General features: G+C 41.3%; 1 protein-coding gene across 1 annotated transcript; it reads right to left on the reverse strand.

Annotated features, from left to right (window-relative positions):
- Nucleotides 1-225: 225 nt before the first annotated feature.
- col9a1b (collagen, type IX, alpha 1b) lies at nucleotides 226-13,031 on the reverse strand. Its single transcript, XM_086122863.1, has 32 exons — nucleotides 12,883-13,031; nucleotides 12,146-12,199; nucleotides 12,037-12,072; nucleotides 11,842-11,904; nucleotides 10,745-10,798; nucleotides 10,399-10,434; nucleotides 10,298-10,321; nucleotides 10,134-10,187; nucleotides 9,790-9,843; nucleotides 9,531-9,563; nucleotides 9,399-9,455; nucleotides 9,090-9,143; nucleotides 7,983-8,036; nucleotides 7,832-7,885; nucleotides 7,675-7,728; nucleotides 6,800-6,853; nucleotides 6,669-6,722; nucleotides 6,540-6,593; nucleotides 6,405-6,458; nucleotides 5,883-5,927; nucleotides 5,742-5,795; nucleotides 5,594-5,647; nucleotides 5,442-5,495; nucleotides 4,496-4,567; nucleotides 4,229-4,264; nucleotides 4,100-4,144; nucleotides 3,968-4,000; nucleotides 3,723-3,869; nucleotides 2,671-2,725; nucleotides 1,730-1,918; nucleotides 1,147-1,224; nucleotides 226-1,079 (listed from the first exon to the last, which is right to left on the reverse strand). Exons 1-32 carry the CDS (start codon nucleotides 12,955-12,957, stop codon nucleotides 889-891), a joined length of 2,025 nt encoding a protein of 674 aa, XP_085978989.1. The 5' UTR covers nucleotides 12,958-13,031; the 3' UTR covers nucleotides 226-888.
- Nucleotides 13,032-14,571: the final 1,540 nt, after the last annotated feature.

The following is a 14,571-nucleotide window of genomic DNA, read 5'->3' on the forward strand; positions in this document are numbered from 1 at the left end:
TGTCGAAGTTCATGACCAACCAACAATCATATAGAAATAAATACAATTTAAAATAGATCAGAGCAATATTTTAAAAAATATCAATCGTTCATTGCCTGAAAATTGTCTCCATTTATATTTAAAAAAAGCTCCATTAAACACAATACCCAATCTTGAAAGTATTTTTTTAATCAATAAATCTTTCATTCGTAACCAAACGTTTTCATACAGAATAAATAAACAGTGTTGTGTGTAATTTTTTATTGTATTTGTCACATTTATGACATTGCACTCATCATTATTAAAATTGACTGCTGTCGTCCTGTACAATGAGGCAAAATGTCACATCAGGTTGTTTTGTAGGAAATAAACTTCACTACAACCCAAACATTTTATTTTTTTTACAGATTTACAACCGACACTGACATACGGTCAGTGTGACACCTTCTGTCCTTTTTATTTGCAACCGCAAAGACTTTATGATTTGTGGACAGTCGTTTAAAAAAAAAAACAAAAAAACATTTGTCTTTGATAAATTACCACATACAACGCAAAAAGGCACTACCTAATCCAGATATTTGGGTGACTGTTAGACATGATTTGTGAGGAAATTTAGGGAGTTTTTTTGGGTTGTTTTTTTTTTTACTTGAGGAGGGGCAAAACTGTGAATAGAGAGAAAGTGGGATGAACTATTTGAGACAACTTGTTGGGAGTATAAAACACATCCAGGTAGAAAAAAAAAACGACTTTGGCAACACATAAAAAATTGTTGTATGTTTTTCTGGAGGCGGGCACTTCGTGGCGGAGCTTGTCAAGAAACGACTAGAGGTTAATGGAGGGAAGGCACCACAAACCCCTGAGATGAAACATGTTCTAATCCAATAGTCTCTGTCTCTCCCAGAGTGGCTTTTAATTCCTTGCAGGTCCCTTCACATCCACAGGCTGAGCGCCCGGTGACAGGTTGCAAGAGGATGGGTCACAGTAACCGTTAGGACCAGCTGAACCGGGAGGCCCCGGTACACCGGGCTGTCCGGGAAGACCAGGAGGTCCCCTCTGGCCGTCGCGACCGTCCTGACCATAACCAGGTTTGCCAGCCTCGCCTGTGATAGTTCCTCTAGTTAGCCTCGACATAGCCTGGAATATTATGAAAATCTCACATTTACTCACCAGGGAGTCCTGGAGGTCCTTGCTGACCTTTGGCTCCTCGTGCTGTCGGCCCGCGGGACCCTCTGTCACCCATTTCACCTGTAAGCGACAAATATCATGATGACGCTAATCCACTTAATCGCATCGAGCTAGTTATAAAACGGAGATGGCCTATTTAAATACTGGAGGGGGAACTGACCTTCACAGTGGAAAGAGCATAAAAATGATCATTCAAGTACAGCACAAAATTGCTGAACAGCAAACTAAAAAATAATTTATTTTGTGATTTTTTTTTCACAAAGATCAACTCCCTAATTGTAATATTATTGAGGTGCTACGTTTGCCCTGCCCTGCATATCATTCCATATCCGCCAAAATATATTCGACCTAATCACGTAGTATCAGGCAATATAGAACCAGTTGTAAGCACATTACTAAGCCATGTCTGCTATCTAGTGGTGAATGGTGATATTCCAAGTTAAAACTACAGTTAAAGATACACAATGGAACAGTTTCCTCTACTCTAATTAAACATTGTTTGATGGCCTGCTGCTATTAAGTGGACAAAAGCACACAAATTGCTTAACTATGTCATGTTAGTTACCTTTAGGTCCTTTTGCTCCAAGTTGTCCTGGTGGCCCTTTGAGTCCAGGAAGGCCTCTCGTCCCCGCCTGTCCTGGCATGCCATTGTCTCCTGGAGCACCAGCAGGGCCCGGGGGTCCAGGTTTGCCAGGTAAGCCAACAGCACCAGACTCTGGTCTTCTCAAACTAGCAGCCAAATTAGCCAGTTGTTCTATTATGAGAGAATTAAACCACAGAGTTATGATCGGCACCAGTGGAGATAGCCTTGATACTCTTTTGGGTTCAATTCAGAGTGAAGCAGGAAATGAAGTCAGGAAAAACTTCTCCTGTCTTTCAACAAGACACTTAGTCAATTCAACAGAGAAAAGACTGTACTTTTTTAATACAGCAATGAGCCAGAGAAAACGTATGTCACGATGCAAATGATCCAATATTAATCTCCTGTGATTCTTTGCTGCCTGCTATCTTGCACTTCCTGTCTCTTGCTGAAAATTCATGCAGTGCATGCAGCCTGACTGTTCCCTTTAAACATTGCCTTCCCTGGCATTGACTCTCTTTTCTCTGAGCAGAGGAGTGGAGGTCTGCTAGAGGTGTAATTAATTTTTCAGCAGCTCGGCTATAAAAAAGTAATGACTCTAGGAGATGAGTTTGGAAGACACAAGAACAAAAGAATAAAGAGAAGAGAGGTTGTGTCTTCCGCCGGAACATTTCTTCCGAGGCGAACAAGGAGATCTTTCATCCATCAAATAAACAAGGACTGAATCTTATTTCATGTTTTGCTTATGAGCCCTTCTCTTTTCTGTGTGTGAACTTTGTAGTATTGAGCAAGCGTCCTGATCAATGAGGGAGCAGAAGGCCAGCGCCACGCTATAGTATGTGTGCTCTTGTAAGCAAGCATTGTGGCTGAGATTCGCGTCTTAAACGAGGCACAAGGGGATGATGAATGGGGTCATAGCTTCTCACCTTGCATGACTCGCATGCAGACCTGTTTGATGTGCTGGTCGCTCGGTTCTTTACCCTGCAAAACAGTGTTTGAACATATCAAAACACTTCGCCGTCCCATTTTCATTCAAGATTTTTTTTCCTATTTGTAGTTTATCACCATGATAACATCTTTCATCAAAGGGAAATGGATGGCTGATCTCTTAAAGGCAAATTTGACCTAAAATTTCAAGTAAACTCTCAATGAATGAGAATGTCGAATAAAGGGTCATTTATTTTAGAAATTCAATTCCATCCATCCATTTTCCGAACCGCTTGATCCTCACTAGGGTCGCGGGGGGTGCTGGAGCCTATCCCAGCCGTCTTCGGGCAGTAGAGGGGGACACCCTGAATCAGTTGCCAGCCAATCGCAGGGCACACAGAGACGAACAACCATTCACGCCCACACTCACACCTAGGGACAATTTAGAGCGTTCAATCAGCCTGCCATGCATGTTTTTGGAATGTGGGAGGAAACCGGAGCACCCGGAGAAAACCCACGCAGGCCCGGGGAGAACATGCAAACTCCACACAGGGAGGCCGGAGCTGGAATTGAACCCGGTACCTCTGCACTGTGAAGCCGACGTGCTAACCACTGGACTACCGGGCCGCCCGAAATTCAATTCAAAAAGTGAAATGTAAATAGTGCATTTTTTGCGTTTGTTTTCTGGGGTGTGTTTTTCCCTATTTCCCCTTTTTCATGGACAACGCATCGCTGTCTTTTGGGGGGGTTCATTTTTTTCCCCCAATATGCACTTCAAGGGCCGACCCATTCTATGCAAATTTTCGCTATTTGTATCCCAGCCAGGTCATTATCCATTGCACATATGGCTTTCCCTTTTTTGAAGGTCAACACAACATCGCCATTCATTGAGATGCCTCTAGAATTCCACAACGACAACAATAATACAAAATCAGTAAAAAAAATAACACACACAACTAGCTGATATCTCACTCTGTCCTCTCCCAGTCAATGTTCTTTTTTGCAATGATTGCATTGTGCATACTTTGTAGCGAGAGTATACTCTACCTACCGCGGGACCTTGTGTTCCTCTAGCTCCAGGTGGACCTCTGTTTCCTTGCATGCCTCGCGGTCCAGGGGTGCCGGGTGGACCCTCAATTCCGGGCTGGCCTCGAATTCCCTCTGGACCTCTTCTGCCAGCCTCGCCGGGGTTTCCAGTCTTGAGAAATATCATACATTGCCAAGACAATGAATTAGGCAGTTGTTAACATATTCACAAGAAATGTTACAATGCCAAAAAACTAAACTGCTACACACCTCTCCCTTTGCTCCACCTTCTCCAGGTTCACCCTTCAAGAGACATGAGACATCAACAAAAATGGGAACATGATGCATTGTATTTTCCTGAGAGTTCAAGTGAAAACTGTTCATATTTGCATAAGAACTTACATTATCTCCTTTGTCTCCAGGGTTGCCTTCATCACCTTGTGGACCCTGAAAAAATATGTAATCATTTTTTGGGTTAAGTATTATTATACCTCATGCGTGAAATAATCATTTCATATGAGGATTTCATACCTGGTCTCCCTTGGGCCCTGCTTCTCCTCGCTCACCCTGTAATCAACGAGACAAATGAGCTTTGCTGCAAGTGTGTGTGCGCGTGTGTGTGTGTGTGTGTGTGTGTGTGTGTGTGTGTGTGTGTGTGTGTGTGTGTGTGTGTGGGTGTGGGTGTGTGTGTGTGTGTGTGTGCATGTCTGCATTAGTCTTCAGCACAGAGAGTTCTGTGTTGAGTAACAATAAACAAAACAATTGTCTTTCCAAGATGGACTATCGTGATTTTCTTACCCTTTCTCCTTTCATGCCAGGAACGCCAGAAGGGCCTGGAATACCAGGAAGGCCGGGGTCACCTTTGGGTCCCTATCACAAACCCAAAAGCACATTTAAAAGGTCCACCTCCCAAACGTGTCCCGCCCCCCCCCCCCCTCTCTTTATATATCTATATATAGAGCCCAATTTGAACCCACAGTCTCTTAACTGTGAGGCAAATATGCTTACCATTCATTCATCATGCTGCATAATATATAATGCACAATGAAATATACGTGTGTATGTGGGTTCAAATTTCAACAGAAATTTCATAAACAAAAAACGATTTAATGCAGTTAATCGGATATTAATCCTACTACGACTACTACACAGACTACTGCCGTACTTTATCGTAAGAGAAGACAATGAAAAGCATTATAGTACGGTAATATTAAAAAGAATTGTTGAAGTTTTCAAAGGCATTACATGCTGTGCACCATTAAAATACAGGAGTGCATAAAATGTCTTAGCAAAGCACACAACGTATGGCAGCATATCTTCAGTTTGTCTCCCATTTGATCTCTGCGGAATGTCAGGACTGAGAACAGTGGACCCTTTCAGCCTGTTCACCCCTCACTGTGAAAGTAGACCTCAAGCGAGATCCACTCGATTATAACAAAGTCTACTGGGAAACAAGAGCCATGAAGAAACTTTCTCAGTTTTTTTTTCTTTAAATGCAAAAGCATCTGGCATTGTAATATATTGAATAAAATAACTTAGCCCCTTGAAAAAAAATGCAATTATCCCCTTATGTTGTCACAAAAATTAAATGAAATAAATACATATATGACATTATACCCAGTGGCATTTCACTGTGCTCAACCAAATAAAAGACATTAAATTAAATATGTTATGTAGCCTCTCAATGTTTCCAGTAAAAGAATATGAAATGAAATAAATATTTGCTCATTAGGAAATATCTTACCCTGGAACCAGGCTTGCCAACTGGACCCACTGGGCCTTGTTCTCCCAATCCTCCCTGCAAGCGTAGAGGAGGATTAACAATAATGAAGTGGGGGTCCTTTGACTTTTAATTTAATTAAAACCATTAAAATGAAGCCGGGGATGAATGCTCACAGGTTCACCAATGGGTCCAGCGACTCCAACCTCGCCTTGTTCCCCACGCTCGCCCTGTAGAGGAGAAAAGTCAGAGTTGTTTTGTGTTTTGTTTCCGTCAGGTCAATATAATACAAGCCTTGGTGGATAATAACTGGATGTGCTATACCATTTTTCCAGCTAAGCCCATCGTTCCAGGGAAGCCTGTTTGACCGACGTCTCCCTAAAGCACCAAAGCAGTCCAAATTGTGATCGTTTTCATTTAAAATATGAATGCAAGCAAGATTTAGCTATGAATCAAGACAGCAACCTTTGAGCCACTCTGTCCTTTTGGTCCAGGTGAGCCAGGCAAACCCTAAAACACACAGAATAAGAGCCCATAAAACAACTTAAAAAAGAAATTCACCTCAGCGTTTCCACACGGATGGATTCATTATATTTGTCTGAGCCACTGGCCCAAATAAGCTGCTTATAAACGTCTTGATCGCAGCACCCTCAAGGTTTAATTTGGGTGACGACTTGAACACCGACACAATCTTAGCTTAACAGTGTCACAGTTGAGTTGAGTCCCATTAGTGTCTTTCATTAGGCTCCTCACACATTAGAAGGCAGGAAAAGCATTGCTTGCACACTTGTGCCAACGAGAGCGTAATTTCTGTTTCATAGCGTATGTGTGTGTGTGTGTGCAGGGTTGGGGTAATATCAAGTGTTTATTTTCAATGGTTAAGCTCATAACAGGTTATCATCAAATATGATACAGCAAAATTGTTTGGTGGGAGAAGCTGGCATTTTAAACTTGGTGTGCTGAGCTGAGTTTGGGGGTCAGACTTACAGGAAGGCCCTGAGGGCCACCCTCTCCAGGAAGTCCAGGTTTGCCAATCCCTCCCTGTCGGCAAAACAAACAGTGAGGAAGATCTGATTGTAACACATACTTTAGAATGATAATGCGAAGCAGTAGGAAATTTACCTTTGTTCCCGGCATGCCTGGAATACCCTCACGACCATCCACTCCAGGTAAACCCTGGTGGGAATAATAAAATAAGCCCAAAAGAAAATTTAACATTGTCATTGTGTTTGACATACTAATTATACTCACAGCATCTCCTTTGGGACCTGGCAGACCTGTGATGCCTCTTGGTCCTTGTAAACCCTGACCAACAAAACCTTTGGTCAGATTGTGCAAACAAACATTATTTTTAGAAGGTAAGTGATGATGTGCCAGCCTACCTGTTCACCTTTGGGCCCAGGTTCACCTATTACACCTCGTTGGCCTTGATCACCCTGAAATCGTAGAGTTCCATAGTTGTCTAGATGAGAGTAACTTCAAAAGAAACTGGTAGCATCACATATTACAAGTCAGAGAAAGCATTGTTGCACCATAAGCAATAATACGAGTGCTTTCACTTGTGGTCTTTTCAACCTCAGAGCACTGAATCGATCGCACCTGGACTGCTTATCTTGGAATATGTTTCATTAGGCTTCATCAGCTCAAGTAACAAGGCTTTGTTCGCACTGCACTAAGTTGGTGTGGGAAGTCCAAATTCTTTACACGATGACTTGTTGACAAAGTCCTCTCTATGAGACTGTTGTTTTGCATTTCCATTGAAGGATACCATTCATGCTTGGGGTGTTCGTCCACTTTGGGGCATCAATAGCTTGGTTTTCCATGCCAGTTTAGGCTGATCCTAAACAACCAACCGAGCCTTGTTTTCTGAACTGATGCAGCCTACTCAGTTGAGAGGCGAAACATCTTCAGTTCAAGACGAACAGAACAGTCCGGTTGTGATCTATTCAGTGCCCTCGAGAATTACTAGCATTGTTTAGCTTTTTGATAGTAACTTGTTCACACAGAAGTATATGAAACTATGTGGACAAATGTATTGGGACACAAAATATAGGAATCGTAAAATAGACAATCAAAGAAAAATTGGGATAATGGCTTTCGCTCTGCTAGGATGACTTTCGACGAGATTTTGCAGCATGTATGCAGGAATTTGTGTTCCTCTCTAAAGCAGGGCTTCATGGACCTTGCTTTGTAAACTGAAGTCTAGCAGAACCTACGGTACATTTTGTGTCCATGTTGTACACTTTTAAACACTTACAGATGCACCAGCAACGCCCTGAGGACCCGGATCTCCATCAGGACCCCGAGCCCCCTGTCAGACAACAAACAGTAAACATGACACATTTTGTCAGAGTTAAACTGAAATGGATAAAAATTGCAGAAGGGCAAAAAAATAATAATAATAAATCACCAACCATCTCTCCTTTAGTGCCCATCATTCCTGTGGCTCCACGGATGCCCTGTGTGCCCTGGAACAACACACAGAGACAGCCGGAGAATGACATAAAAGCGAGCATGACCACAACACACACACACACTGAAAGCAATGCAAATAGTCAATCTCACCGTCGGTCCTTGTGCACCGACCCCGCCTTGACCCCCTTGCTCTCCTTCCTCCCCCTAGAAGCAAACACGACAACACAAACAACATCAGCAGCGTGGGGTTAAAAAAAAAATCACACCAGGAGTGATGCCTCTCATTCGTACAAAAACTGTGGATTGTGTTTATGGGAAAACAAGCACAACATTCTGTTTTCAATTTTTGCTAAGCCGATGATTTAACTCCAACTTGTTGCCCCGCTTTGCTAATTACAAATAATAATGTGCTGACTCTGCACTAGATATGGAAGAAAGCGTTTGGGGGTTTGAATCATCACAGATTTTCTGTCATTAAAGAGGCAATTTGTTTGTTTAATTAGGGCTCATAAAAGAGGCTATTGAAAGAAATAAACAACAGAGGCCGGATAATGAAACTGTACACAACAACAAACAAGTCAGCATGTTTTACGTCAGAGTGCAGATGAATGATCAGTTCTGCTCGTCTCAAAGGGAAACACATTTTTATTCGTTCACTGGCAACTCCAGAAAGAGTGAGCGGCCAAGTGTATCATCTGCCTTTCTTGATATAATAAATGGGAAGAAATATGTTTACAGAGACCTCTAACTTTTCATGGAGCGTTTGTACACTCAGTGAAGCATTTGGAGAACTTTAGACCTGAACAAGATGGAAACTGCGATCATTTTATTGATAATGGCAAGTGGTTGTGCATAAACAAGCCAAAGGTAACTGAAACGGCTCCCCGTTAGTCAGTGACAGACAACAACGTTGTGAGGCTGATGGTGAATCATATCCTGCAGTCAGAAAGATCACCTCATTTCCATTTATATTGTTTATGGAGACGTTCGAGGGGAAAAGGTTGCTTGAACATCATTTCAAATCAATCATCCTGGAGAGTTATCAGAGGCATTACACGGGTGTGTCTGGCCTCTTCTTGACAATAAGCAGCACTAAAAATGCTTGCCTCATACTGTGGAGTGAGATTTTCCTAACGGGGGGGTTCAGGCGTAATCCGTATGGGAATGCTTTGGCATGCATTGTGCATTTACGAGCCTAAATCTCACTGGTTCGAATTACCTGCATGGAATATTTGAGTAATATATACACATATATACCTTATGCCCTTGTTTGCCAGGTATCCCTGCTTCGCCTTTTACACCTTTGTGGCCCTGGTAAAACAAAAAAAAGGAAAGGAAAAGCAGTTACTATAGGCTTTCAATGTGTTTTGTGGCAGCTGCATACAAGTCGATAAATTTTGGGGGGGTTCTGAAAAAAAATCTAAAATAGCGATAATATTTTGAGTGTACTGTATATCTGTATGGGAATGCGACGAGAAGAGGCTGCAGTTTTGTTATGTTCCCTAAAAGATTTGGCTCACACTATGACACTTTTGTGTTGACACAAGATTCTTCTCTTTCAATCACCTTCATGCCAGGAATGCCAGGATGTCCAGAGGTCCCGGATGGACAAGAGTTGGCACACTAAACAGCAGCAGAAAAGTCAGAAATATTAAACATGTCACGAAAATCAAATATATTTGTTTGGACTGATTTTACCAGGTCGGCATTGGCCAGCATCCCAGCTGCTCCCTGCAACAGAACAGGAAATGTGTTTTACACCTAGAGGGCATGACTACTAAATTTTTTAAGAAGATAAATGGTCCACTCAAAAAAATGTATCTGGAGCCAGATGATATTATTTCATTCAACCACTTGATGAAATAAAATGGAGTCTTTTTTTAAGTGTTTTTCAATGCACATTAAGCAGTGCACTTAGTTCATCTCAATTTATTTTCAAATTAAAGACGTCACTTACCCTTGGTCCTGTTGGTCCACGAGGTCCTTGCGGCCCTCTCACACCCATCGGCCCCTGTGCTCAGCAATTGCACAAAAAGTTTGTAAAGATACTCCTGACTGTCATTTCTGACCCCTTGTAGAGCGATACTCTATATTTGGTTGCATCAACTTAATGTTTGTTCCGCTTCCATCCGTCTAAAGTTTGTAATATACCGTAACTAATTCTAATGACAGCAGATTATCAGTAAATGTCACTTTATCAAAGAGGTTTAAAAGTGCCATTCCCTATTTTTGAGTCACACATGAAGTCCTTTTCACTTTTATGAATAAAGAGTAGCTCATTAAAACACTTTCTGTACTTACAGGTGGTCCTGTTTTTCCCAATTGGCCCGGAAGTCCTCCTGGCCCAGGTGGCCCCTGTCACAATCAAACCAGACGGAGATGAAACTTGTTTTCAGGCAAAAACATGCAAACAAGTACTTTGTAAGACGAAAAAAAAGTATGGATACATATGGTGAGTAACTTACAGGGGGTCCATCTGACCCGATACCCTGAGGAGAAAAAAACGGCGTGATGAGTAATTCATGTAATTTGTTGGACGCATATTTGGAGATGATGTGAAACTCACAGCAGCTCCCCGAGGTCCAACTGTTCCAGGTTCACCCTAGAAAAAAATTGTGCTTTTTTTTAATGGATTGGATTGATGCGGACACTCAAAGTTTGTACAAACAATCTATATGAGACTAAATAGTTATCACATGACTGGGCCGGCCAGGCACACTTGACCCAGCAATGTTTGTACTAATGAGGAGCGATGCCAGGCTTTGCCTCCCCACGGAGATTACACAGAGGACTTGCAGGATTAGGTCTCATTTGTCAGGAGGAATTTATGCAAAGAACGGCAAAAGAGCAGACAGCAGCTTGGCACCGTTTCCCGGACGTTCTCTGAGGTGAGGGGCTCATTAGTCACTTACTTTCTGTCCGGGGGGACCGTCAGGCCCGGGCTCTCCGACAGGGCCCGTCAAACCCTGCAGAGAGCACATTCAGTCAGGATTAGCTCACCTTGCCATGTGCTTGTGAAAGGAGCCAGTGCCTTTCCTCTGGCAATATTTCCATATTCAGTATTAGATCGCTATCATGTTACATCATCATAAATTTCACCTTGTGGGAGGAGCCCTGGTCATAAAAGGGATGAACCACCTCTTACCAGCTGTTACATTATATATTTACGGTGCAGCACGGAGCAGTAATGAAATCCCCAGTTTCACTCAAATCCTAAAAAACTTCAAGAGGCACACGGGAGGAAAGTTTCGAGGAGGAAGGAGTCAGCAGTGGGCCAAGAGGGCAAACTACTCAGAGTGCAGGCAGCAGAAAGCAACATTCCTTTGGCTCATTTCAAACAAGGAATCATTCCACACTGTTTTGTGGATTCTCAGTGGAAGATACTGACTGCATCTGGATCACAGAGAGGCCTTTGTTTTTAAAGTGCCATCGTTTTAGACGCATTAATGACCTTTTAGTTCTATAAATTTGTGACACTGCATCAGGAGATTTTCATCACCTGTCAATTCAGTACAGTACTCTACAGCTCCGCCACTACCTTTCACCAGCCATTCTGACGTAAAACAGTAAAGAATAGACCTTAATTTGGTACAAATCCATTATGCTTCGACGGAGGTGTGTTCCAACAACTTTTGAAGACTATAAAAGAATAAAGCACCAAATTTGAGTAACTGCCAAAATCTAGTGCCTTGGCTTTCCATAATGTCATTATAGCATTGCTAAAACAACCAATCAAATGGTGTTCAATGATTTTTGTACACCTATTCATTTGATTAAAAAATAATAATAATTACACTCATGCCCTGTTGTGAACAAAATATAATAGTTCTCACATCCCCATCTAATTATTTTACAGTCCGCTGGATTAATGGCAACACAACATACAGTATGTGCTGACTGAAGTGATAACTTGATAGATAAACCTTGGAAAGTCCAATACTGTAGTACAGCAAATAGAAATCATCTTGAAATATGGACACAGAAAAGCATGCATACAAACATGACTTACATCATTTCCAGGAATTCCAGGTAATCCCGAAGATCCAACTCTACCAGGTTCTCCATCAGGTCCCTGCGAATGACAATCCCACACAAACAAAGTTTTTGAAAACAGGCCGAAAACAAAATACAATAAAATAATAGTAATAATCTAAAATAAAATAAATCTGGGGGTATCAAAAATGAAATCAAAATGTATAGTTACAGTAGGACCAGGTAGGCCATCTGATCCTCTTTCACCCTAAGAGGAATGACAAAATATTGAGGCACAAATACAGGAAAGCAGAAAAACAAGACTGCACTAAAGGACTCACATCGATGCCATCAATTCCTGGTACACCTGCAGGTCCGGGAAGCCCTTGTTCCCGCTGAGTAGGGAAAAACACATTTGCACAAAACCAGTTGGAATTTGGAAATACACAATTATTTTTCATGTCTTTGCTGTTTGACTCAAAATGAAGGGGACATCCAGTGCACAGGTGCACCCACAACCACTCCAAACATATCACACATTAAAATTCCAGAATTCATATGTAAAGTATGTATATCATACAAACCCACAGATATGGTTTGAGAATGCATTTGAATTTCCATGAATCATTTTGGGTAGTTTAGAACTCGGGGCGTTCTAGATAATAAAAATGGAAACATAAACCTCAATAATTTGTAGCAAAAATAATTTTACTTGTTTGTCATTCTTACAAACACATTATTTAAAACGAATACATTCTTGACATTTTTCAACAAATGACTGTAGTCATAAAAACTAAAAATATTGTGAAATAGCCAAATTTTTATTTGACTTCAGTAACTGCCGTATCAAGAGTTAAGCTTTCTCTCCGAAAGAATCTGGACAGAAGTCACTCAAATACAATTTTATATATGTGCAATATCCTCACAACATTTGAAATATTTTTTTTAAAAACACTTGTTCACACACACAGCTCATTTGTCCGAACAATATGTACAAAAGGACTCACCTGCACGTCTGTCACATCATTCTAAAGTGAGAAACAAAGAGAGAAGAATGAGGGTCACAAATAAGACTTACTTGAGCTGAGCAAAGTAGAGCAAAGTGCAGGAGCAGCCCCAGGAGAGGTCCTCGATAGCCGGGGGCCCGAGCCATGATTCCCCGTGGGCTGAAAAAGTAACAGTTGTAAGTCCTTTTCTGTGGAATTTGCTGGGATGGAAGAAGCCTCAGACAAAGCAACCCAACTGGACCCCTTTCAGCTATCTAGAGACCCTCGGAGGGCCCGTGGCCATCCCGAACTGATAAATATTCATGGTTTTGATGTTTATTCATGCCATGTCAGGTGAAGGGAGGGGAAATAAAGGGGAAGGGGCACAAAGACTCATCCGGTAGGCAGGATTTGAAGTTTGATTTTTTTTTTTTAATGATTCCCAGTTCATGTTCAGTAAAAAAGAGATGTAATCTTTTAATAAGATAAGATAAGATAAGATATTCTTTATTAGTCCCACACTGGGGAAATTTACAGCCTCCAGCAGCAAGAATGTAGGCAGAAAGAAGAAGAAAAAACAAACAAACACCGTAATCATCATACAATATTTTTTAGGGGGACTTTTACATGCACATGTTTGATAACTATCACATAACTTGAAATAGGCAGTTAAAAAAAAAAGAAACAACATTGTCATTGATTTAATTTTCTGACAGGAAGGTCGCAAAAGGCCTCTCTGCTCTCATAACATCGCAATGGATCAGCTTTGACTGGCGCAGGAAGCCGAATTTTTGAAAGTGTTTCTCATCATTTTTTTTTTTTATCATCAGCAGCAGCATTATTGTTGTTGTCAAAAAGAAAAATACAGTAGTTCTTGTAATGATATTTTCTTCATGTCCACCAGAGAGCACTATTTGATGTTCTTTCAAATCACCGAGCACGCTTGGACACCAACCCCTGAGCAGAGTTGTGTTGTTGCAGCACTGCATCGTAGGAGTGTTTGCATTATGTAATATTCCTGTTGCTACTTTGATAGAACTTGCAACAATACCTATGTATTTGTTACATATTTGTGTTTTGTTTGCTTTGATATTAATTTTTAGAAGACTAGAAGACGATTAACCTAAAATGCATGTTTTGGAGAATTGGGAGGAAGACAAACACTTTAAGAAAACCCAAGGTAACATGAGAACATGCAAACTCCACACTTTGAGATTCAAATCCAGAACCCCAGAACTACTTTGTAGAGACAGATGTGCTAACCACTAGTTAGTAATTAATTAATCACATGAATGTATTGTTAATTGTACTTGCACCTGACACAGCTTGAAAAGCTTGGCCATTGAAAAGGCACAAATGACTATAATAGTTCTTTGGAGTACTGTATGTCGATCTAAAATTCTTGTACTTTCAGTGAATATTTCCTTCCCCATCTATGCATCCATCTATCCATCCAAGCTATCAGTATTTGTCACCGTCAAGAAAAAGTGTCACTGAAACCTTCCTCGTCCTGTTATCTCATATTGTAATATCATAGTGTACTTCCAACCTTCAGAACCATGGACAGGGTTAATTTTTTTGTCGTTTACGTTTTCACCTGTAGGTGGCGCTGTTGACCAAAACAACGAGCGGCAGCAGAACCACCACCAGTGCCAGGTGTTGATTCTGAAGTTAAAAGCTGGGTCTATTTGATAAGCAACATGTCGAAGAGATGATCCTGGAAACTTTCTGACGGTGCATCTTTTTGTCAGCTCTGCAATATAGAACTAGGACATGATGTA

Source organism: Hippocampus guttulatus, chromosome 10 (assembly GCF_054856545.1).
Source record: "Hippocampus guttulatus isolate MCC_2025c chromosome 10, RoL_Hgut_1.0, whole genome shotgun sequence".
Taxonomy (NCBI): domain Eukaryota; kingdom Metazoa; phylum Chordata; class Actinopteri; order Syngnathiformes; family Syngnathidae; genus Hippocampus; species Hippocampus guttulatus.

Bases quoted from the DNA above. Each gene is read 5' to 3' on its own strand.
- col9a1b (XM_086122863.1), bottom strand. From the start codon at position 12,957: ATGGCTCGGGCCCCCGGCTATCGAGGACCTCTCCTGGGGCTGCTCCTG. The intron at 9,844-10,133 runs GTAAGTACAGAA...TGCTGAGCACAG, and splicing joins TGGGAAAAACAGGACCACCT to GGGCCGATGGGTGTGAGAGG. The intron at 6,594-6,668 runs GTGAGTATAATT...TATTCCCACCAG, and splicing joins CAGGTCCCAAAGGAGATGCT to GGTTTACCTGGAGTGGATGG.